The 23,789-nt window shown below is 44.4% G+C and overlaps 1 protein-coding gene across 1 annotated transcript in view; it reads right to left on the reverse strand.

The window, feature by feature from the left end:
* Nucleotides 1-10,557: 10,557 nt before the first annotated feature.
* STPG4 (sperm-tail PG-rich repeat containing 4) overlaps nucleotides 10,558-23,789 on the reverse strand; it is a 29,937-nt gene continuing 16,705 nt past the window's right edge. The window contains exons 6-7 of the mRNA XM_073336720.1: nucleotides 12,013-12,117; nucleotides 10,558-10,674 (exon numbers count right to left, since the gene is read on the reverse strand). Coding sequence (XP_073192821.1) covers nucleotides 10,558-10,674; nucleotides 12,013-12,117 — 222 coding nt within the window. The remainder of the gene's footprint in view (nucleotides 10,675-12,012; nucleotides 12,118-23,789) is intronic.

Genomic DNA, 23,789 nt, shown 5'->3' on the forward strand with positions numbered 1-23,789 from the left:
AGTGTGGCTCCACTCCCTCTTCCCACCCTGCACCCAGAGTGAGGGGGAAGCACCCCCCTCTTGCTCCCTCCCTCTCTTGAAGCACCTGGCCAGAACCTCAAAGCCCCTAGACTTAAGAAGCGAGAAAAGACCCCTGCTCTATTTCCTGCTAGGAATGAAGCTACACATACTGATAGGTATATGTAGGGATACATATCAAGAGAGATTCGATTAGACAGGATAGATGACCTCTTTACTGTCCCAGGACTTACAGCCAAGAAGCATTTATATAGCCTATTACACATACAATGTACTTCCTGCCAACTATTGATCCATCAATTTTAAACTTATGTACTTCAGGATCCAGGAGCAAACTTTAAGGGGTTAATGTATTATGAAATTAAAGATAGTAGCTTAATTTGCAGCATCACTAGCCAGGGCACCTGCAGCAGAATTTCTAAGCTGGAGTTCTGAAATGAGAGTTGGAGAGAAAATTGCATTTTTCTCCAGGAAGGAGTCAAAGACATGCATGTGAAGGTCATTTTACTATTAAGCCAGAGCTCCAAGAACCATCAGGCAAACATAGAAAGTTCTGTTTCTTTCCAAATAATAGTTAGCTACTACATGGATATAAAACTTTTCTTCTCTTTTTAGCCAGCTGGTCCTTCCTTATCCCCAAGGGAGCACAGTCATTTCTTGGACATGTTTATAAATGCCACTGCTAGCTAGGAATGAGAAACAGCATTTGCTGGCTCTTGGGGTTATGCCATGAGGCCTCAGTAAGACCAAAACCAGCAGAGAGTCACAGAACAGGAACCATCAGTAATAAATTAGGAATGGGCTGAAACCAAAATTCTAGACTTTGAGCTGTTCAAAATCCAGATCTACATCCAGCTTGTGCAGTTTGAACCCAGCTCTATCTCACCCACCAAAAAATTAACTAGCTTACAGCTAAGGTGAGAAGACTGCATTTCACTAGGAACTCATTTGTCAAGGAAATATTACCATCTAAAAGTGCCCTACAGCCTGTTTTGCGAGCCACACATAATACACATCCTTATTCCAATCCTACAGACCACTGCACGTATTCCCTTTGACTACAAACCTACACTTGCCCACAGCCCATACAGCTACTTTCTCTCCCTCCAATTAGTCCCAGAAATAGGGGTATTGTGGAGCAAAGGAGCCTTACCACAAAAGTTCCCTTGGAAATAAAGTGCCTCCTAAGCAGAGCTGCAAACTTCATGCACTGGTGAACTATAGGGATTCAGACAAAGAATAAACCCTCACAGGTCCATGGGAGGTTGGGGGGGGACAGTAGAGATCATAGAGGGAGCGAGAGTGAGAGGCTGGCTGATGAGTTGTATTAATGAAGCCATGCTCAAGAAGTAGGGTAGGTAGGAGAACTTCAGTATTTCACTATGTGCTGAAGCTGGCCGTTTTGCTAAGTAATTCTCTATTGGTTTCCTTGGGTGTAAATAAAAGCAGCTATGACAGACCATGCAAATAACTTGGGTATTCTAAGTGTGATAGCTAGCCAGCCTGGGGCCAGAGCTACATGGAGCGAATGCTGGAGGGTTTACAGCCCGTTTGTCAGAAATGAGGCACTGTAGACTAGCAGCCTCACCTTTTCTTCATTTTCAATAGATAGTGATTTATAATAGCTGCCCACAAGTAAAAAGTGTATTGCTGGCCAGCGAGATTTCTAAATTCCCTGCTAATTCATTCTGTAAGCCCTCAGAGTGAGTATCATCAGTCTGGGGCTGATGTACATTGATTTCACTGGCAGACACAGAACTGGGTGACAATACAAAGACCAAAATTGTGGACAATTTTGAAACTGTTTCCATTTCACAAGGGGAGAAAGACTCACGTTCCGCTTTCTCAAAAAACATTTGCAACTTTTTATTAATCTGAATTTTTATTGAAACCACAATGAAAAATATGTAATGAAAAAGGTCAGTAATCATTTTGATAAATTTGTCCATAAAAGTTTGAAAAATTTTGCAGAAAATATTTCAATAAAGTCAGAGTTCTGTGCAGAAAGTTTCATTTTTTGATTTAAAAAACAAAATTCATTTGGAAAGTTCTGACCTGCTCTACAAAGAGATTTAATCCCGGCCATCCCTGCACAACGCAAGGCAACCTAACTATGGAGTTGCTCTTGATGCCTTCATAATGTGGGTCAGCACTTCGCTGGTGTGTGCATGCATGCAAGTAAAGTGGGGGTGAGGAGGGAAGGAAACTATCATGGGAAACACAAATCCTACTCCCTCCTAGGCCCCTGTGGACACATGCTGTCCACATGTGAACTGGGAGGGATCATACCTTCCAAACTATCCAGCACAAATGGCCTGACATCATGGCACAGAGAATACACTGCACTTGTCACCAAGGCAGATGTAGCTGCCAGGCTGGTACGCCCTGGCCGGGAGCCTCCACCCAGAATTCCTTCTAGGGACTCCAGGCCCAGTGAGGCTCTTCCACAGCCCTTCTAGAGAGCCCCAAGTGCATAAGCTAGCCCTAAGAGATTTGTATGTATTCCTTATCTGAAACTATTGCTTAGCAACAGACTTTAACCAAGGCCACATTCTGTGCAACTGCCAGGCACACACATACGGTGAACATAAAGCACTAAAGTACAACTTTTCAAGCGATCACAGCACGAAGCATATATGTAGTAGTCAGGGAGTGGAAAGGTTATCCGTGGTGTATGTGCTTCATGGCTTCACGTCCCTTATAAATGATAGCGACCTGGTTGAATCAAAGCGTGTTTGCTAGTAGAAAAGGTATTTTTATATTCAAAGTGGTCTGCACACGGTAGAGACAAACAAGCAGCAAAGTCATAATACTAGGACAGTTTCTCAGCTGTCCAGGCATGCGGTTGGAGTGAAGAGTCCTGTGTGTGCATATAAGTCCTATGTACACAATACCCATTTTCTAATATCATCTACGTGCTGTGTATGCATATGAAGAACCCTTACACACTTTAAAATCCACCTTAGTCAAGGCCCTGAATATCATTCAGATATCAGTCTATCTACCCAGCCATACTGGTTAGGATCCATGATTGTATCAGACCACTGGTTTGTGTCTGACAGTCCAAGGTTATAATGAATATATTTCTTCCAGGAAGTCTTTTTTTGCCCCTTCAATCTGCTGAGCAATAAGTTACCACTATATATGCAACTCCCAATAAAAATATCCTATATGTCCACATACCAGGCCCAATTCTGAAAAAGCAATTCCTCTTCACAGGAGTAGTCTCATTGACCTCAACAGAATAGCTCACATGCTTACACATTTGCAGGACTGGAGCCATGATTTGTACATCGGATAGCTCAATAGATCTTTTAAAACAGAGAAAACACAGTTGATCATTTCCTTTATATACTTTGTAAAAGCTGTATGAAACAGGAGGAAGAGCCGTTGAACTTCACGTTATGTTTGGCCCCATCAGAGAAATACCTGGCAGCTCTGCACTACAGAATTACGTTGACATAATTATGTCGCTCAGAGGTGTGAAAAATCCACACCTCTGAGCGACGTAGTTATAACCACCTAAGTGCCAGTGTAGACAGCACTACGTTGGCAGAAGCGCTTCTCCTGCTGCGACAGCTACCGCCTCTTGCAGAGGTGGATTAACTCCGCCAACAGGAGAGCTTGCTCCCACCTGCATAGAGTGTCTTCATTAAAGCTCTACAGCAGCACAGCTGCTTTGGTGCAGCTGCACCGAGGCAGTGTTTTAAGTGTAGACCTGCCCGTCATTTTACTGGCTGTAGCTCAGAGAGTCTCAGACTTCTCGTATTGGCAGCCCCTTTCACAAAGCAAGCCTCTGAGTGCAACCCCCCCCACCACCCTGATCAATAAAACACACATTTTTCTAGTGAACATTATTTTAAATGCTAAATTTATAACCCTATGGTTTAAAATGAATTTATCTTTTCTCACCACTTTTAAATTAAGACTAAAATGCATTTTATTGAATTGTTATAAAACCAGAAAACTCTTTTTAAAAAATAGTTCCTGTTTAGTATTGGGTGCGCAAAGAAACTTTGCCGGTATCATTTTTCACAGCGGACGTGGTGCTCCATTGCCATCCTTACTTCTGCGCTGCTGCTGACGGCAGCGCTGCCCAGCTCGTGACCCCCACATAATAACCTTGGGGTCATGACCTCCAGTTTCAGAGCCCCTGCACTAACTGAAGTAAAGGGCGCTGGACACATGACATGTAACACTGCTGTGGAAGTAGCACGTCCTTGTTAGGGAAGTTTTGGAGTGTGAGGAACCTGTGTAATAAGGAGGGAGTCGGCACATACATCCTTATATCTCTACATTTGGATAAGGACACGCAACGATCCATTTGCTCGCTCGGTTAGTGTCGTGCGAGTCACCAGAGAGCAACTAGCACTAAAAGAGCCACACGGGGTATTGGGAGGGAGGCGTAACAGGGAATAAAGATCCCCCTCCTTGCATGGCCATGTTTCAGCTAGCCTGATCATGGCTCTGGCAGCATAAGGGTTCTGCCCCGGACACTTCCCAGGAAGTAAGTGGACAGGGAGCGGGGCAGGGAACAAGCTAAGCCATGGCTCCCTAGCATGTACCTGCCAGCAGAACTGGCTGGCTACGTGGGAGGTGGGAATGTGTTACCCTGAAAGGAGGCTGTAGCAAGTTGCTCCCTGCACTGTGTAAAGGTGCACTCCAGGAGAAATTGTGCCTCTCTGAAGCACAATGCCTCTTAGGCTTCTCCTGGTGTGATGCAGTTATGCATCGCCTCTGGGGCAGGGCTGTGCCTAATGGCACAATAACGCCCTGCATGTTTGATCAGAGCTAGGGTGACCAGATAGCAAATGTGAAAAATCAGGATGGGGGTGGGGGGGTAATAGGTATCTATAGAAGAAAAAGTCCCAAATATCGGGACTGTCCCTATGAAACCGAGACATTTGGTCACCCTAATCAGAGCTAAGGCAAAGAATAAAACTTTACCTTTTCTCCATTGATTGTGAAGGGCTGAACAGTGAAGAGAAGTCAGTGTGGTAATTCATTCCCAAGTGTACATTCTACTGTCACAAACAAATTGGATTAGCTCATAGCGAACATAAAACAAAGCTGAGGATTAGGCCAGCATAATCAGAAGTGGGTTTAGGAGCCTTGGGTTTTAGATTCCACTTGAGGCACTCAGGCCTGATTATCAGCTGTGCTGAGCACCCACAATGGGTGTTGTGGAAGCTCAGCACCTCTGACAGTCTGTTCCACAGCACCTCAAGCTCGGTACCTAAAAAACTGAGACACCCGCATTCAATGACCAGGTTGGAAAATTTGGCTGCAAGTGCTTGATTCTGGGAGGTACCAAGGATTTTCTATGACATGCTGAGCACCCTCAGTCTCACTGAAGCCAGGACCTAACAGGATCGGGCCCTATGTCAATCTCTTGTCAGCTAAAAGAATGAAGAAGCCCATTACATTTTGTTGATTGTATTTTGCTGCCTATATTCAGTACAAAAGGCCTGATTAAGGTCTCCGCACACCAGTGTAAATCAGGAATAACTCCACTGAAGTCAGTGTTAAACCCCATGTAAGTGAGAGCAGAATCAGGCCCAGAGTTTTTGACGCACAGATTCCAATTATTATTCTACTCAGCCTGGAAACTCTATCCAGACCCAGATGAGGCCAGATCCTGAAGTCAATGGAGCAACATCGCTGAGTAGCTAGCTCTTCAATTTTTAAAAAAGCTAAGCAGAGCAAGTGGGTGCGATTAACATCCTTTCTGAAATTCTGATGACAAAATGAAACGCAACTCCCACATTACCTGTGTGCAGATAAATAGTTGAAAGCCCCCCCAAAAGAAAACTTCACCATGTATCCCTTATCTTAGAGGCAGCCACATCACAGCAAAGGGAGCCGCTTTTAGATAAACAGCAAAATGAACAGGACAAGATTGACTGTACCAAGCCTAAGGGCATTGACATCCGTTGACTTCTGTGGAACACTGTCATTGCTGTTACTCTGAAACCTGTCATTTTATGTAGATATATGTTTATCGTAAAGCCAGGACACAATGTATTTTACTACGAGATGAGACTGCCAGTATCGTGAAAAGGTTTTTAAAAAACAGACTGATGAAGTAGAAAAACAATACCATCCATTCAGGAAAAGGGGATGCACCACTTATAGCAGGTTCCCCATAAGTTGTGCTGTTAGGATTGTATCAGTTGCAAAAGTCTGCGTTGACTGTGTACTGAAAGTCTGGACTTCACACACTCAAGCCGAGGAGCTTGGGGCCTTCTCTGTTGCCTTTGGACAGAAGTGAGCCCTAAAGGTCTGCACATGTGTCAGCAAATGCTGTAGCAGCCCACCTTGTGACCAACAGCTGTCCAATAACTGCAAAAAGTGAGCATGACCAGAAGGTATTGTCTGCTCTCAGACAGAGTCAGTCAGCTCCCTCGGCCAACTTTACCCTATGCCAGCAATTCAACAGGGAGGGACTGGAATCAGCAATTTCCTTCTTAAAACTTTTCAGGGCTCCTGGGCTTGACAACATCTAGGGGGAGTTGCTGCATCACACGAGCTCATCTTGTTGCGACTTTCTGCTAAGACTCTAGTACTTGTCTGGAATGCTATACAGTTCCAAAAGTCTGACGAAGATCATGTCTAGTGGACTTCTCAAGCCTGGAAAGAAGGCAGATGACCCAAAGAACTATTGCCCAATCAGTCTGATCAGCCTCTCTTTGCTCAAAAGACTGGTACTTAAATGACTGATCTCTTTAATCAACCCACAGTTACCTCATTACCAGGCAGAGTTCTGACTGGGCTGTGGTGCTGATGATCAGATTGGCATCTTTTATTGAGGATGCCTTTGAGGCAGGACAAAAATTGCTACTGTGGTTGTTGATCTTCCATCAGCATAGGACACAGTTTGGCACTGTGGACTAATCTTAAAATTATATTCCATGCCATCAGACAAGAAACTTATTATGCAGATGATTTCTAACAGAGCAGTGATGGTCATGTGTCGTGATGGTTCAAGTCACCCACGTCATATATATAGCTGATCTGCTGCCCACCTCAGCAACTAAGTTCAGTACACTGACAACATCTGCCTGGTCCCAAAATGAGTTTCAAGGAGCTGGAGTCCTGCTTGTCATTTGACCTTGACACCTTGGCCAAGTACTTTTTGAAGGGGTGACAAATTAAATGCACTGAAGACAGTGTCATCTTGTTTCCATCTTGCTAACCAGTTAGCTCAATGACAGCTGCTGGTCCTTCTGAACAACCAGTCAATTGGAACTCGGTAGAGCAGACACCTACATCATTAGCTTGACTTAACGTGGTTTATGCCGACCTAAGTTTGTAGTGTAGACTAGGCCTTTGTTAAGTTAAATAGATTGAGCTGTTTAAAATCACAATAAGGCACGTGTCTAATCCTTAAATCACTCTTGTGGCTCTTCTCTGAAACCTCTAATTTCTCAACATCCTTCTTGATTTGTGGACACCAGAACTGGACACAGTATTCCAGCAGCAATCACACCAGTTCCAATTTAGAGGTAAAATAAGGTCAAGCAAAGGTAAAATAGAAATTACTTGAGCCTCCCTCTGGCAAACCATGCAGGAGAATATTAGAGTTTTCTGCTCTGATGTGTTTTAATCAAAGGGAGCTTTATTACTATTGATTACAGCAGGGTTTTCTCCCCCACCCCCATCTCTCTCTCTCTCTCCTTTGTCTTTTTCCTCCATTCAGGTAGTTACAAATCCCTGTCCCACTTTCCTCTGTTTTTCCATTGCAGACAATAGGAGTTCTTGTTTTCCTGCTAGTTCCCAATCAAGACAATTAAGAGCGATCCGGACCAGCTCTAAGGGAGGCAGAGAGGGTTCACCAATTATAGCCTCTCATTTATTGTTAATAGTGTTCTCTAGGTTTTCCACTCCACTGGATTAGCTTTCGAGGCTTCCCCGGTTGTAAGTGGGAATGCTGCTGCCAATCCCAAGCTACTGATTCAGCTCACCAAATGATGGCTCTGCGCACAAGTTAACCTCTGAACTTCAGCCCCACTGTAGTCTCTGGCACAGACACACTTCAGTCTCAATGGAAAACCCAGCCTCATACAAGATGAAACTCACTCTGGTGCAGAGGGCAAGTGGGAGGTTCGCCTCTCAAGCCACATTGTGCAGATGTGCAGGACCACCTCCACTCCCCTGTATGTAACACACTGGGTCTCCACAGCAGACTTGCATAGGTCAGCATGGATAGGGGAGGGGGCCACAGGAGCCACATTTGTAAGGACACAGTATCCTAAACTCACTGAGCTGGTGGTTCAGCCAGGGCTGGAGTAGAAGATGTGAAGTGTGAATGTTGGGGTGGGAGCAGTCCCATACCTTTGGTTGGGGTGTTTGTGTGTTGATTTAATCTCCCTAACCCCCACCTGCATTTCACCACATAAAGCCCAGTTGCTCTGTCTCTTTGCCCGTGCAATATATTTTACCCAGTGCAGTTGGCCTGAAGTAGGCCCTTTGATGGCCTGAAGCCCCACAATTCAGTGCTGTGCAGGGGTCTTATGCAGGGGGAATGGTGTCTCTAATGAAGGCTTAAAAGCCTTCTTTGGTGGTAAGAAAGCTATTTATTAAAAGGTGAAAAATGCTAAGAGTTTGTTCATGTCCTTTTGACTTTATATTTCCAGTCATGCAGTATCACATACATGTAAAGTAGTGTATATATGTGTGTGAGTTTACCAGAGTAATCCAACAAATGCAGAGATGTAGCAGCGTGCACAGAACACTATGTTCATTGCATGCATTAAACATACAAATCAAAGAAGTAAACTATTACCTTGAGGGGCTAATCAAGAACATCTGCTGCAGTGGAAAGCTTTGTGGGGTTTTTTTGCTTTTGCATGAGGAAGACAGAACCATGGTCCATAAGAACAAAATTCCTCTAGTAATTAAAAGATGTTGTCATTACAAAAAAGTGATACAGACTTCCCGGTTAATATGGTCTCAGATCAGCAGAGACTTTTCTCCTGTCCTCTGCCAGGCTGACCACTCAAACAAATATCACTTCCCCAGATCTCAGCTTCAAGTTTCAAATCTCTGTGTCTCAGTAGGCGTTATCTCCCAGTAACTGACACACAAGCCTCAGAAACTCAGTGAAGTGGGGCAAACCCTACTTACACTGCTTAAGTATTTTCAAATGGCTCTCTCACCCCAGGGCTCCCCCTTTATTATTACCTAGTCTCCTAATCTCACTGCAGTCAGAATTCCATCCCTCTACTAAAAATGCTAGAGCTTTGCTAGAGAACCAATACTTTATACCTTGTGTTAACCTTTTTTACACCCCCCCCCCCCCCGGATATTAGCAGTAAGCAGTAAAAACAAAAGTGCTGATGCCTTGGACAAGCCATTATTTGCTGGACTTTGATTCTAGCTTTCAAGGTAATGAAACTTAACACCAGTCACGGAAATCATGTGTGGCTGAGATTAAGTAACATTCCGAGATACTGGCAATAAATTGGTAAAAAAACCAAACAAACAGTGATAAATTATGGCTCTATAAAACTCAATCCTGCGAGGTGCTCAGTCATTGAAGCCAGTGAGAGTTGAAAGGACTCAGCACCTCACAGGATTGAGCACTAATTTGGCAAAACTCTCAATGTTTTTAAAGTATTTATGAAAAATACTTTTTACTCTTCTCCTGCTTAAAAATGGTTGAACCAGTTTTGCTCAAACTTTACAATACAAACACGCAAAAAGTCACCTTTGGAAAGAGACTAAACCTGAAAAATTTCAACTCAAAGCTGAAAGATATAAGAAGCTGGAAATGGGCATCAGAATAAAAACATTTAAGCAGCCTCAGCTATAGCAGTCACTGCTGTTCCTGAAAGAACCCCTGGTTCGGAAAGGTATTTAAAGCACATGTGCAACTTTGAGCCTCTTTTGGTTCCACTGAAGTCAATGCCCTAAATAATTCACATAATTAAGTACCTTGCTGAAGTGGGGCCAGAAAGTGTGTTTCCATTTTTTCCTTCTTTCATTTATCCAAGATATATTTTTTAATGTTTTCTGATTCTCCCTTTCTATTTAGCACCTTATTTTTCTGTTATTTGTTTTTATTGCTGGTTTTCTTTGAGTCTCTTTAAACTTTTCCCTCATTATTAAATACTTTTTTCCTCTCCTTCCCCACGATCTCTTTCTCCTCTAACTCCTTTGTCTCTCCTTTCATTCTCTCCATTACTTCCTACTTCCTTCTCAAATCCTCCATCTACCTCTGGTCCAGTTACCTCCTGCTCTTTGCCCTCCAATGCTCCATGCCTAATACTTAAACACCTTACAAACATGAAATATCACAGCACATACTGTGGTTGCCACTGAAGAGGCAACATTTGCCAATGGCTCCCCCACTTTGTCTATACTTAGCACATTTATTTCCTGCTCTATCTCAGTTCCCACTGTGTTAACTGTTGGCAAATGCTGAGTTTCTAATGGTAAGAGCATCATGGGCAAATACACAGGGGTGAAGGCTGGGTTTCTAAGGGCGGAGGGAGAGGATGTGGCTTCTTTTAAAAGCAGGTACTTTGAAAGTTTATTCTAAAACCCAAATGTGTTGCTAAAGAAGATGCTGTGCTCGTGACCCAGGCTCGCAATAGTTCGTGGTTGCTTTGGAAACTGCCTTGTGGGCTCATAAGCTCCTGGACCTGGTATTTTCTATAAAAATGAAAGAAACAAGTAAAATGAGGGAGATGTGTGTGGAATAAAGAACAATATACCCCATTAGTAGCATTGCAAAAGGAAAATATGCATCATTATTACTACTTATAATATTTATATTGCACTAGTGCCTAAGGCCACAAATAGGGATCAGGCCTCATTGAGCAAACACAGATAATAACACCTAGCTCTCTCACATAGCACTCTTCAGCTGTATTTGTCAAAACACTTTGCAAATGGGGTAGGTATCATGATCCCCATTTTACAGATGTGGAAACCAAGTCCCAGGGCAATGACATGATTTGCCCATAGTTACCCAGCAGGTCAGTGTCAAAGCTGGGAATAGAAACAAGATCGCCCAAGTCCCAGTTCAGTAATTTATCTTCTAGGTCCTGCTGCCTCCAATAATAAAGAGATGGTCTCAAAAGAGCTTACAAAGAGACCCTATAGTTTAAATATTTATGCATGTGTGTAATCCAACTGATTTCAGTGTATCTGCTCTTGTGCTTAAAGTTACATATTTGCATAAGCATGTGCAGAATCAGTGCCAAAGTTCAAGATGAAAAACAAGAGGTGGATATGGCAGTCTGGCAGGGGAGAACAAAGTAACAATGAGATGATTCCGATCAATGCAATAAGGAGCAGTCACATCACAGCAGCTGCCTGGTCATAGTTAAGTGTTTTATAGAATGCTGCATACGCTTTATTGAAAACATAAGCCAATGCTATTAACATGTGACATGGCTCTACCAAAGAAAATGAGATTGTGAGAGGGAACAAGCTCTATTCCCAAAGCTTATTGCTACTCAGAAACCCCATAATTCCCTTTCACATTCTTAATGTTTTAGAAGGCCACGATGGGTGGTCTATGACTCCTCAAGTGTGCGATCACTTTGCACCTCTCCATCAGGCTACACTTTCCTCAGCCTCTTGTATTCTCACACAACAATGTAATTTAGTTTCTTTCTCCAAAGGTTGTCTCTGTCTCCCGCCTCAGCCCCCAAGAAAAGTTTATAAACCAAACACACACAACAAACCTATTCCATAAAGGCCACCCAATAGCTGGCAGAGAACTAGGATGACTTTGGGTGGCTACCAAGATAGGCTGGATTTACCCCAATGGCTGAAAAGGGGAAATATTCCATAGCTCACACTAGTTTCTAAAGTTTTTTGTAGCTAACATTTAAGTGTGTTCTTTCTTTAGTCCAAAGTCCTACCTTTCTAATCTCTCTCAGAGTGATACTTTGTAACTGTTGCTTTAAACACTGACTTTGCATTATTAATGTCAAGCAGTTGACATACCCTATAGATTGGTTCATATTTCAGACTACTTACTGAACGGACTGGCTGCAACCTAGGCACTTTGGACTGGAAACACGAAGATACAGGGTGAAGTGGTTTTCCTTTCATTTCATATTCACCTGGCCCTGGACCTTCTTTCTATAACACAACCAAAAGTGGATTTCTTAAAGGTGTATTCCCACAAGCTGGAACAGTTCATAGCTTTTCTTCTGGTGTCAAATTAAGGTGAAATATTCTGTTTACATATTTTATCTGATTATAATAATGAATGGTATTATACTACACAGAACCCACACTAGTGCACATATGTACCATTTCTGCCATAGCCTTTCATCCTCCAGCCGCAGTTCCTATGTCAGAGTAGCTGAGCTCAGATAAGCCAATTAAAGAGGGCAGGGCTACACCTGGAACTATCAAGGCCTGTCAGAGGGCAGGCAGAGGAGGAATGATTGGAGCAGGATGGTGGTGGATCCCTGGAACAAGGGCTAGGTGCTCAGGGAGGTGACCCTGGGGCTGGTGTTCTAGAAGAGGGGTAGGGCTGCCTGAATGAAAACTGGCCCTGAGAAGGCAGCTGGCTGGCCCCTGGAAGGGGAGGCTGTGAGACTATAGGACACAGGGTGAGCTGAGGAACTGTCTATTAGTTATGGGCTTACATTTGGATGAATAAACCTATCTAAAGGAGAGTGGGCATGGTAGTGAGTGCTGCGTCATATCCCTTCATCACATGGGGAGGTCAAGCAGTCCAGGGGACATGAGCAAGAGGACTGTAACTGCCTGTGGGTCCTAATACCTTCTAGGTTCCTTGTGCCAGGGACAGGCACAATCTACCCTAAAAGACTTTTGTAATCCAGTAGTTAGGGCAGCCACCTAGGAGGTGGGAGAGCCCCCTGCTCCAGCCTCTTTCATTGTTTCTCCACAATGAAACAGCTTCAAGAGGACAGCCTGAAAGTATCCCATAGCTCAGTGATTAGAACACCCTCCTGAGAGGTGGTGGGTAGCCCTTGTTCAAATCCTTTCTGCCCCTTTGGGAAGAGGGGGAATTGAACCTGGCTCTCCTACATCCCAGGTGAATGCTCTAACCACTAGACTAAAAGTTATAAGGTGGGCACCTCCACCTTTGGCTGTTTTGTGTGGACCAGGCACGTGCCTAACTCATACCTCCAAGCTACACCTTAGGTGCCAAAGCTGCCTGACTCCAGGTGGCATGTTGCCATTCATGGACTGCTAAGCAGAGTAGGTGACTGTCTCCCTGAGAATGGTGGAGCTTAGCAGCTCCCTTTTTGCCAGCATCTCCTATTGGCTATCTTAGGCAGCTCCCCACCTAGCATGCTGGCTTTTGTGGATCACATTCTCTCTCCCCATTCATTGTATAGGAGCCAGTGCCTAACTCATCTTTGTGGATCAGTGTTGTTCTGATGATTTTTCTAGGTTACTAAAAGTTAGGTGCTGTGACATTGAGCATTGCAATGCCTAAGTCCTTTTGGGGCTTTGGGCCCTACAAACTATATTTTGTTTTGTGAATGACATTTTGACTTCAAACAGCAGTATATCTTCACTCTTGTCTGTTAACTGCCATCTTGAGGGGAGTGCCCTGTGCCCAGCAGAGAGCTAACAGTGGAAAGAGATCAAAAATCATTAAATTGGATGGTCTTCCATTCAAACGGAAAATCTCTAAGACAGCGAGCTGTCCACTACATAGGGGAAACTGTGCTTCCAGGTGGGCTTGCGACCAAGCAACAGATCAGCTGATGAGAAACCTGAAGCAGCTCAAAGTGGTCGCCTGACAAAGAGGACTGCAATTTTATAAAAAGGACTCACTCCAGCAAAGAAAAGGGGGAGCAACAACTGGGTAACTGAGCAACAAAATGACAGATGATAATGTTGATAAATGCAAAGTAATGCACATTGGAAAACATAATCCCAACTATACATATAAAATGAGGAGGTCTAAATTAGCTGTTAGCCCTCAAGAAAGATCTTGGAGTCATTGTGGATAGTTCTCTGAAAACATCCACTCAATGTGCAGCCAACAGAATGTTGGGACTCGTTCAGAAAGGGATAAATAATAAAACAGAAAATATCGTGTTGCTGCTATATAAATCCATGGTACACCCACACCTTGAACACTGTATGCAGATGCTCCATCTCAAAAAAAAATATTGGAAAAGATTCAGAAAAGGGCAAAAAAAATTATTAGGGGGTATGGAATGGCTGCCATATGAGGAGAGATTAAGAAGACTGGGACTTTTCAGATTGGAAAAGAGACTATTTGGGGATGATATGATACAGGTGTATAAAATCATGACGGGTGTGGAGAAAGTAAATAAGGAAGTGTTATTTACTCTTTCTCATAACACAAGAACTAGGGGGCACCAAATGAAATTAATAGGCAGCAGCTTTAAAACAAACAAAAGGAAGTATTTTTTCCACACAATGCACAGTCAACCTGTGGAACTCCTTGCCAGAGGATGTTGTGAAGGCCAAGACCATAACAGGGTTCAAAAAAAGAACTAGATAATTTCATGGCGGATAGGTCAATCAATGGCTATTAGTCGGGATGGTGTCCCTAGCCTCTCTTTGCCAGAAGCTGGGAATGGGCAACAGGTGATGGATAACTTGATGATTACCTGTTCTGTTCATTCCCTCTGGGGCACCTGGCATTGGCCACTGTCAGAAGACAGGATACTGGGATAGATGGACAGTGAAATCTTTGGTGAGCTTAAAACACAAAAAGGAAGCTTACAAGAACTGGAAATTTGGACAGATGACTAGGGAGGAGTATAAAAATATTGCTAGAGCATGCAGGAGTGTAATCAGGAAGACCAAAGCACAATTGGAGTTGAAGCTAGCAAGGGATGTGAAGGGTAACAAGAAGGGTTTCTAACGGTAGGTTAGCAACAAGAAGGTGGTCAGGGAAAGTGTGGGACCCTTACTGAATGGGGGAGGCAACCTAGTGACAGATGATGTGGAAAAAGCTGAAGTACTCAATGCTTTTTTTGCCTCGGTCTTCACAGACAAGGTCAGCTCCCAGACTGCTGCACTGGGCAGACCATTACAGGGAGGAGGTGAGCAGCCCTCAGTGGTGAAAGAATAGGTTAAGAACTATTTAGAAAAGCTGGACATGCACAAGTCCATGGATCCAGATCTAGTGCATCCAAGGGTGCTGAAGGAGTTGGCTGATGTGATTGCACAGCCATTGGCCATTATCTTTGAAAATTCATGGTAATCTTGGGAGGTCCCGGACGATTGGAAAAAGGCAAATATAGTGCCCATATTTAAGAAAGAGAACCAGGGGAACTATAGACCGGTCAGCCTCATCTCAGTCCCCGGCAAAATCATGGAGCAGGAATCCATTTTGAAGCACTTGGAGGAGAGGAAGGTGATCAGGAACAGTCAATATGGATTCACCAAGGGCAAGTCATGCCTGACCAACCTGATAGCTTTCTATGATGAGATAACTGGTTCTGTGGATATGGGGAAAGCGGTGGATGTGATATATCTTGACTCTCACAAAGCTTTTGATATGGTCTCCCATAGTATTCTTGCCAGCAAGTTAAAGAAGTATGGATGGATGAATGGACTATAAGGTGGATAGAAAGCTGGCTAGATTGTCAGGCTCAATGGGTAGTAATCAATGGCTTAATGTCTAACTGGCAGCCGGTAACAAGCAGAGTGCCCCAGGGTTCGGTCCTAGGGCTGGTTTTGTTCAACATCTTTATTAATGATCTGGATGATGGGATGAATTGCACCCTCAGCAAGTACACAGATGATAGTAAGCTTTTGGGGAGGGGAGGTAAATATGCTGGAGCATAGGGATAGGGTCCAAAGTGACCTAGACAAATTGGAGGATTGGACTAAAAGAAATCTGATGAGGTTCAACAAGGACAAGTGCAGAGTCCTGCACTTGGGAAGGAAGAATCCCATGCACTGCTACAGGCTGGGAACCAACTGGCTAAGCAGCAGTTCTGCAGAAAAAGGACCTGGGGATTACATTGGATGAGAAGCTGGATACAAGTCAGCAGTGTGCCCTTGTTGCCAAGAAGGCCAACAACATATTGGGCTGTATTAGTAGGAGCATTGCCAGCAGATTGAGGGAAGTGATTATTCCCCTCTATTTGGCACTGGTGAAGCCACACCTGGAGTATTGCATCCAGTTCTGGTCCCCCCACTACAGAAGAGATGTGGAGAAATTGGAGAGAGTCCAGCGGAGGGCAACGAAAATGATTAGGGGACTGAGTCACATGACTTACGAGGAGCGGCTGACGGAACTGGAGTTATTTAGTCTTCAGAAGAGAAGAGTGACGGAGGATTTGATAGCAGCCTTCAACTACCTGAAGGTGGGTTCCAAAGAGGATGGCTCTAGGCTGTTCTCAGTGGTGGCAGATGACAGAACAAGGAGCAATGGTCTCAAGTTGCAGTGGGGGAGGTCTCATTTGAATATTAGGAAATACTGTTTCACTAGGAGGGTGGTGAAGCACTGGAATGGGTTACCTAGGAAGATGGTGGAGGTTTTTTTAAACCATCCTTAGAGGTTTTTAAGGCCCAGCTTGACAAAACCCTGGCTGGGATGATTTAGTTGGTGTTGGTCCTTCTTTGAGCAGGAGATTGGACTAGATGACCTCCTGAGGTCTCTTCCAACCCTAATCTTTTATGATTCTATGACCAGAGGCAGAATAATCCAGGATGTCCTGCAGCTCTTAGGTTGGTGAGGAAACTGAGGCAGGAATCTGCATGCAGATCTTCTTTTTCCTGAAGATAGGCAGTACAAAAGATATGTATAAGAGCATGTGTGTAAATTATTATTTTTTTTCCATAATCTGTTACTTGACTTCACTGTCACATAGCCCTTGTAGGGGGAAGCAGTAAACCAGTGGGTCTGCAGCTTTGATGGACTCAACAGCTGCTTTGGGAGAGCTGGAACTAGTTTCTGGGCCCTAGCATTTGGACTGTTGGGTCGCACTAGCAAGAGGGGTATCAGACATGGGGTCTGCACCTGGAGCATGTGATTAGAGGTCCAGCACCAGAGAGACACTGCCTAAACTCTGCCCAGCCCGAGCAAGCAAAGAGCACATGGGACACAAGCCTAAGTCCACTACAGCAGCCTAGTGAGTGCCCACCAGATGGAGCCCATCCAGGGTTGTAACAACTTCTTGTTCTTCTGTGGTTTTGGTAGCTTATGTTGTGATAACAGATGCAGATTTTTGTTTCCAGGCACTTAAAAATGCATGTGTTTAGGCTACAGAGAGTCCAATATTGGGCCAAGTCCATCCCTAGTGTAAATCCATTGAAGTGAGTGGAATGCAGGGCTAAGCACTATCTGAGAGCTGAGGAAGCTCAGCTGCTTGCAGAAGGCATCTCCACAGCATAGGAACCACAGCATAAATAGACCTATTTACTTTACCTGAGAGCAGAAATTGGCCTTAAGTATATAAAAAAAGTGCATAAGACAACATAGAGCAATGCAAACACCTGAGAATCAAAGATAAATAAACGTACCTTACCCATATTTGAGTCACTGCTGTCAACCAGCCTGAAAAGGACCCCCCCACTTCCCTCATCATAGAGCATTGGGGATCCTCGGTGTCCCATGATTCTCACAAGCCAACATGATTCCACTGAGCTCAACTGGGCAGAGTTAGACTGTGAGTGAAATTTTGATTCCATTAAAAATTATGAGAGTTCTGCCATTGACTTCAGTGAAGTCAGGATTCACCCAATGTCAAATCCCTCACAGCTACGCTACTGTAAAAAAAAAAAAAAATGCAATTATTTCTCACTTAAATTAGAGGACAGCAGTAACCACAGTGGTTACGTGCCTTGAGTGACTCATGGACTTTCTGTTGGCCATCAACAGCAAATGTAGTTTGGGGCTAGATAAACCCTTAAAATGCATAGCTTGAATAGTTAGCTCAAAATATTTTAACAATCTGATATGAATTCTCTTAATGTTTAATAGCTCTTTGAAACTGTAAGTAATATGGCACCAATCACGCACTGAAGACCAAGCACAGATGTTGATTAAAAGGGTTTTTAGCTTAATGTATTAAGTTTTAGTACTTTGGCTTTCCAATATGCCTGGAACGTACCTGTAGATTCAAAACCTCCCCAGTGCAACTACTAGAATGTGAATGAACCAAAGGAAAAATATTTTATAATGTAAATGCCAAACTACTATTATTAGAAGTGAAAGGAGAAGATTGTTTCTCAATTCTGATGACTCCCTAATTTTAATGAGCTCTTCAAACCATGCTCTTATATTACAAGCCATCAATATTTGTATATTGGAGAATCACCCAGATTTTACACATACAAGTACACATAAGCCAATGCATGAGGAAGGAACTACTCATATGAATAAAAGCTGCAGAATCAGGCCCTTAGGGCCAGATTCTTAAAGGCATTTAGATGCCTTTGAAATCTCACTAGGCATCTATAGATCTTTAAAAATCTGGTTGTTAGTATATAGTACTGAGTCATGGAACATTTCTTCATGCAGATAAGTAAATGCATTGGAATAGAATTGCAATCACAGCTGACCATAGATGATCATCTGCATCAGTTAAAGTAAATGTAATGTCTAAGTCACAGCAAATATTTTACTAAACATTAAATGAATGTTGTAATGAAAACAAGAAGCCGAGTACTACTTTAACTCCCAGTGCATCACTATCAAGCAATTCTAAAATATTTCATCGTGTAGGCTGCATTCAGACTGCTTGTAATAGCTAGGCATGATGAAAGTGCCACAAAGTTGTTGTGTAATTTATGTTCCAGTTCTTGTTAAACTCTTCAAAACTACTGTATGAAACTAATGGGATCATCATGTGAGGTTGAAGTTCATAGAATCATAGAAGATTAGGATTGAAAGAGACCTCAGGAGGTCATCTAGTTCAATCCCCTGCTCAAAGCAGGACCAACCCCAACTAAATCATCCCAGTTCACAACAAGAACTAATTAATTGCTCACTGCTCCATCACCTGAATTTTGATACTATTTCAATGGTATGTTCAAGTAGAGCCACAAGATTACTTTTGTAAATCTGGCCCTTCAGCAAAGGTTGATAGACCACTAATGGGATTTATAAAAGCACCTAAGCAGGTCAGGCTCCTAAATGTCATTGACAGACATATGGCTGGACAGCAGAACTATGGAAAACATCAAAGGAAATGTTTATATCCAAACAAAAACTATTTTGATAAATTTTAAAAAAAGAGGGCCTTATCCACCACTGAGTTCTCTAATTTTATTCTGGTAAAACACCATAGAAATCAATAGTTATACCACCATACAGTTAGAGCAGTATAGTGGTGAATCAGGCCCTACATGTTCATGTAAACATAGTATGGATAGAAATGTTTTGTAAAATTGTTAAAATAAAAGAACCAAAAAGAGACTAATGTTGGGGCCTTTGTTACCAGACAATGTAGCCAGTCCTCAGCTGGTAAAACTCATGCAGCTCCAATGAAGTCAGTGGAGTTATACCAGGATCTGGCTTAATGTCCCTTTCACTATCTTTGGCCACGTTTACACTACCCACCGGATCGGCAGGTAGTGATCGATCTATCGGGGATCGATTTATCGCGTCTACAGTAGCCGTGATAAATCGATCCCCGATCGCTCTGCTGTCGACTCTGGAACTCCACCACGGCGAGAGGTGGAAGCGGAGTCGATGGGGGAAGGGCGGCCGTCAAACCCGCGCTGCAAGGACGCGAAGTAAGTGATTCTAAGTCGATCTAAGATACACAACTTCAGCTACGAAAATAGCGTAGCTGAAGTTGATGTATCTTAAATCAATCCCTCCCACCCCAGCGTAGACCAGGCCTTTGATTACTTACATTTAGTTACACACACGCACAAAACTATAATAAAAGAACATTATTAAGGTGGCAAAGTCAAGTACTCAAAAGTTAGGAAATGCCAGAATTAACGTTGCCAATGCAAGCTTAATTTGGCCCCTTAGCGCAGGATGTACTATGATATGGTGTAACTATGCAATCACATACTATTTTCTTCCACAGGACCTCTGCATCATTTTGTGCACAGGATGGATGGTGCTCACTGAATGAGCAGCTATTCAGTATTTCCTTTTCTTCTCATTCAATGGGTGGTCCCTGGCCTTATCTGCTGCATGCTATTCAAATCCTGCTCTGAAGAGAAAACGATTAATTTCCTCCTGGGCTTTTCTATGGCACTCATCACTATCATATCTGAGTGCTTCACGACCATTAATAAATTTATTTTTGCAGTACTCTTCTGAGATGAGGGTAGAGCCATCCCTTGGGTACGGCAAATCAGGGTGACTGCCCTGGGCCCCGCACATGGGGGGGGGGGTGTCCCACGCATCAATAAAATCGTGAGGAGGTGAGAGGGCATGTGAGGCAGGAGGTGGGCAGGTGAGCCGGGTGAGGAGGCGAATGGGGAGGTGAGTGGCAAGTGGGTCGGGGGTGAGGAGGAGAGCGGTGGGCGTGTGGTGGGTGGTGAGGAGCAGTGTTCCCTCTAGTTTTTCCCACCCATGTGTGGAATGAATTTTGTTATGTGCACCAATATGGAGGTGATGTGTGACATCACTCACCTTCATATTGATGCACATAACAAAATTAATGGGGCTGGGGGGTTCAAAGTGTGGGAGGGGGCTCAGGGCTGGGGCAGAGGGATGGGGTGCAGGGGTGTAGGGGCTCTAGGGTGGGGCCGGGGATGAGGGGCTCAGGTCTGGAGCAGAGGGTTGGGTGCAGGGAGTGAGGGCTCCAGCTGGGGTGCGGGCTCTGGGGTGTGGCCAGGGATGAAGGGTTTAGGGTGCAGGAGGGTGCTCCAGGGTTATAGCGGGGACAGAGGACTCCCCCCAGCTCTCTCTCTCTCCGCAGCAGCAAGTGGGCTGGGGGAGGGCTGGGGAGGGCCATCCCGGCCGCGCCTGGGGCTGGGCCACTCCGGCTGCACCAGCCCAGCAGGTCCAGGCGCCGTGGCCGCAGCAGAGTTGGGGCTGGGAGAGGGGTGCCACAGCCGTGGCAGGTTGGAGACCAGGCTAGGTGAGGGCTGGGGGAGGGGCACCCCTCCCCCGGCTGGTCCCTGGGCAGGTTCCCCAAGTGCCTGCGTGGTGCTAAATAGGCTGCTGCATGGCTGCGCAGCTTACAGGGAACTTAGATGAGGAGGTGACTGGCAGCCACTGGAAGCCCCCCTACCAGAACCTTCCCCTCCCAGCAACACCACCTATGACCTGCCACGGATCAGATGTTTTGAGGCACCAGGAGGTGCTGGGGGCAATGGGAGAGAAGTGAGGGCGCAGTGCACTCGGGGGAGGAGGCAGAACTGGGTGGCGAAGAGGCAGGGAGGGGGCAGGGCCTTGTGGGGAAAAGGGCGGAGTACCCCCCTGGCAGATTATAAATTTGGCGCCTATGTTCCGGGCCCCACACCCCCTAGGGACAGCCCTGGATGAGGGGTTATTATTAGCTTATTTTACAGATTGGGGACAGAGTGGCCCAGCCAGCCCCAATCCCCCCCTCAGCCCTTTTGGTTCCTCATCCAATCTGTCTCCCACCCACCCACACACACCCCACATTGCCGCCTTGCTCTCAGTCCCAGTCTCCCTCATCCCTGGCTCTTTGTCCAAATTTCCCCCATGCCTGGCTCCCTGTCCCAGTCTCTTTGCCCATCCAGTCACAGTTTTCCTCCTTCATCTTCATCAGATCAGTCTCCCCTCTGCCTCAGTTCCTCCTCCCACATCCTATTAGTTCCAAGTCTCCTTGCCCACCAAATCCCAGTCTTCCCCACCTAGCTCCTTATCTAATTCAGTCTCCCTCCACCCACTAGCTGCCAGTCCGCATTTTCCTCTATAGCTCCTAGGCCCAGTATCTCACCCATCCCAACTCCCAATCTCAGTTTTCTTCTCCGCCACACAGGCCTCCAGTCCCCCACTTGCTCTTTGTCCAAACTTACTACCACCATCTCCCACCCCTCTGGTCTAGCTCTTGTCCCCTCTGCATTTGAATCAGGCAGCTTCTTTCTCCACAATGTCTGGGCCCAGACATTGTGGACATATAGAGTTCTTTGTTCTGGTGCCAAAAACCACAGCAGCTCAGAGCTACAATTTCAGGGAAAATCTGCTCAACTCTCGGCTGGCCCATACCCAGCGTAGACAAAGTCTTCAGAGATTTTAGCTGCGAAGCTGTAGTAAGTCTCGACTGAGCATGGGCAAATGTAACCCACACACCTTCTGGGTGTGATGTTCTGTCCCACCGAGACCACTTAGAGAGAGATAAATGAGTCTGCTCTACAGGCTTAGCTAACAGCCAGTTGGCTTTTAGCTCATGCGATAGAGGCTCATGCTTTAAGTGCCAGAGGTCCCACGTTCGATCCCGTCCACTGACGACCGGCCCCTGTCAGTGTTACAAGTTGGGGCTGGTGCTGGATTTCAACTGGGAAGACTCTGAAGCTCAGGACCTGCTTCCTCACCTAGGGAAAATATGTAACCCACACACATTCTGGGTGTGGAGTTCTGTCCCATCTAGTGGCACTGAGACCACTTACAGCAGACTCATTTTATCTCTCTAACAGCCAGTTGGCTTTTAGCTCATGCACTAAGCTCCAAAGGTCCCCGGTTCAATCCTACCCACCGATGACCAGGGTCTGTCAGAGTTACACAAACAAAATTTTTTCAAAAGCCTATAACTTGGCCAAATGTGCGGGGATTTTCACAGGCATGGCAAAAGGCATGTTCCTGATGCAAAGGCCACTGCCTGCCAAATTTCAAGTTCCAGCTCCCAAGCATGGTGTTGCTAAAATTTCTCAGAAAAAAAAGGACACCAGCAATTTTAACATAAATTAAAACAATGAATTTTTCCCAAGCCTCATTATTGGAAATGCCTGACTTTTTTCCAAAAAATTCATCACAAGCAGGCACCAAGCACCCAGGTTAAATTTTGGCAAAGTTATGAGCAAGTGAAAACAGGGTCTTATAATGCTACCAGCCCACCTATAATATATGGTGCTTGATATTTTATGCTGGAAGGTTATGTTTTCTTACAATTGCTGAACTCTTTCTTGGTCTTTTAATTATTCTTTGCATGTGCTTATTTCTCATGTTACTCTGTTTTTATTTTCATAAATAAACAATTGAGCCAGATCCTCAGCTGCTGTAGATTGGCATATTTCCACCAAAGTCAATGGAACTACATTGATTCACACCAGATTAGCATCTGGCTCATAATATAAGGGTCTAGAATTTTTTGGCTCATTTGTTTTATAGCTTTCCAACCAGTTGCAATGCACGAATGAAATATTAATTTATAAGAATGGGCTTAGGTTTGTCTATTTCACTTTTGAACTATCTTGCCTCTCCCGCCTCAATCATGAAAATAAAGGCAATGTAACAAACCACCTCCCGTACACTAAATCTAGATCCATATTGTGGAGCTGAAGTATTGTAGGGTGTTTACCAAATTCTGGTCCTATGCACCTTGTAAACTTCCCATTAAGGGCCTGATGCTGACCTCACATCAGTTTTACACTGGTGTAACTTCACAGAAGTTACTTCTGATTTACAGTGGTGTAAGAGGACAATCAGGCCCATAATATGGATTTAAATGATGCAGATGACTTTTTTGTAGGACATCAGCACTGGAGTGAACTTCCCCCTGGAGTCATTTTCTCTCTTCCCCTCCCCACAACTTTGCCCCACTTTAAGCCCAAACCTACAACTTTTGCACAGCCAAAATTTCCACTCCAGTCAAGCAAAAAAACCAAGATCAGACTCTTTAACGAGAAAGTTATATTTGGAAGCTAATTTTAAGGCTTAGGAAAATAGACAGCAACTTTAG

Source organism: Lepidochelys kempii, chromosome 3, assembly GCF_965140265.1.
Source record: "Lepidochelys kempii isolate rLepKem1 chromosome 3, rLepKem1.hap2, whole genome shotgun sequence".
NCBI classification, from domain to species: domain Eukaryota; kingdom Metazoa; phylum Chordata; order Testudines; family Cheloniidae; genus Lepidochelys; species Lepidochelys kempii.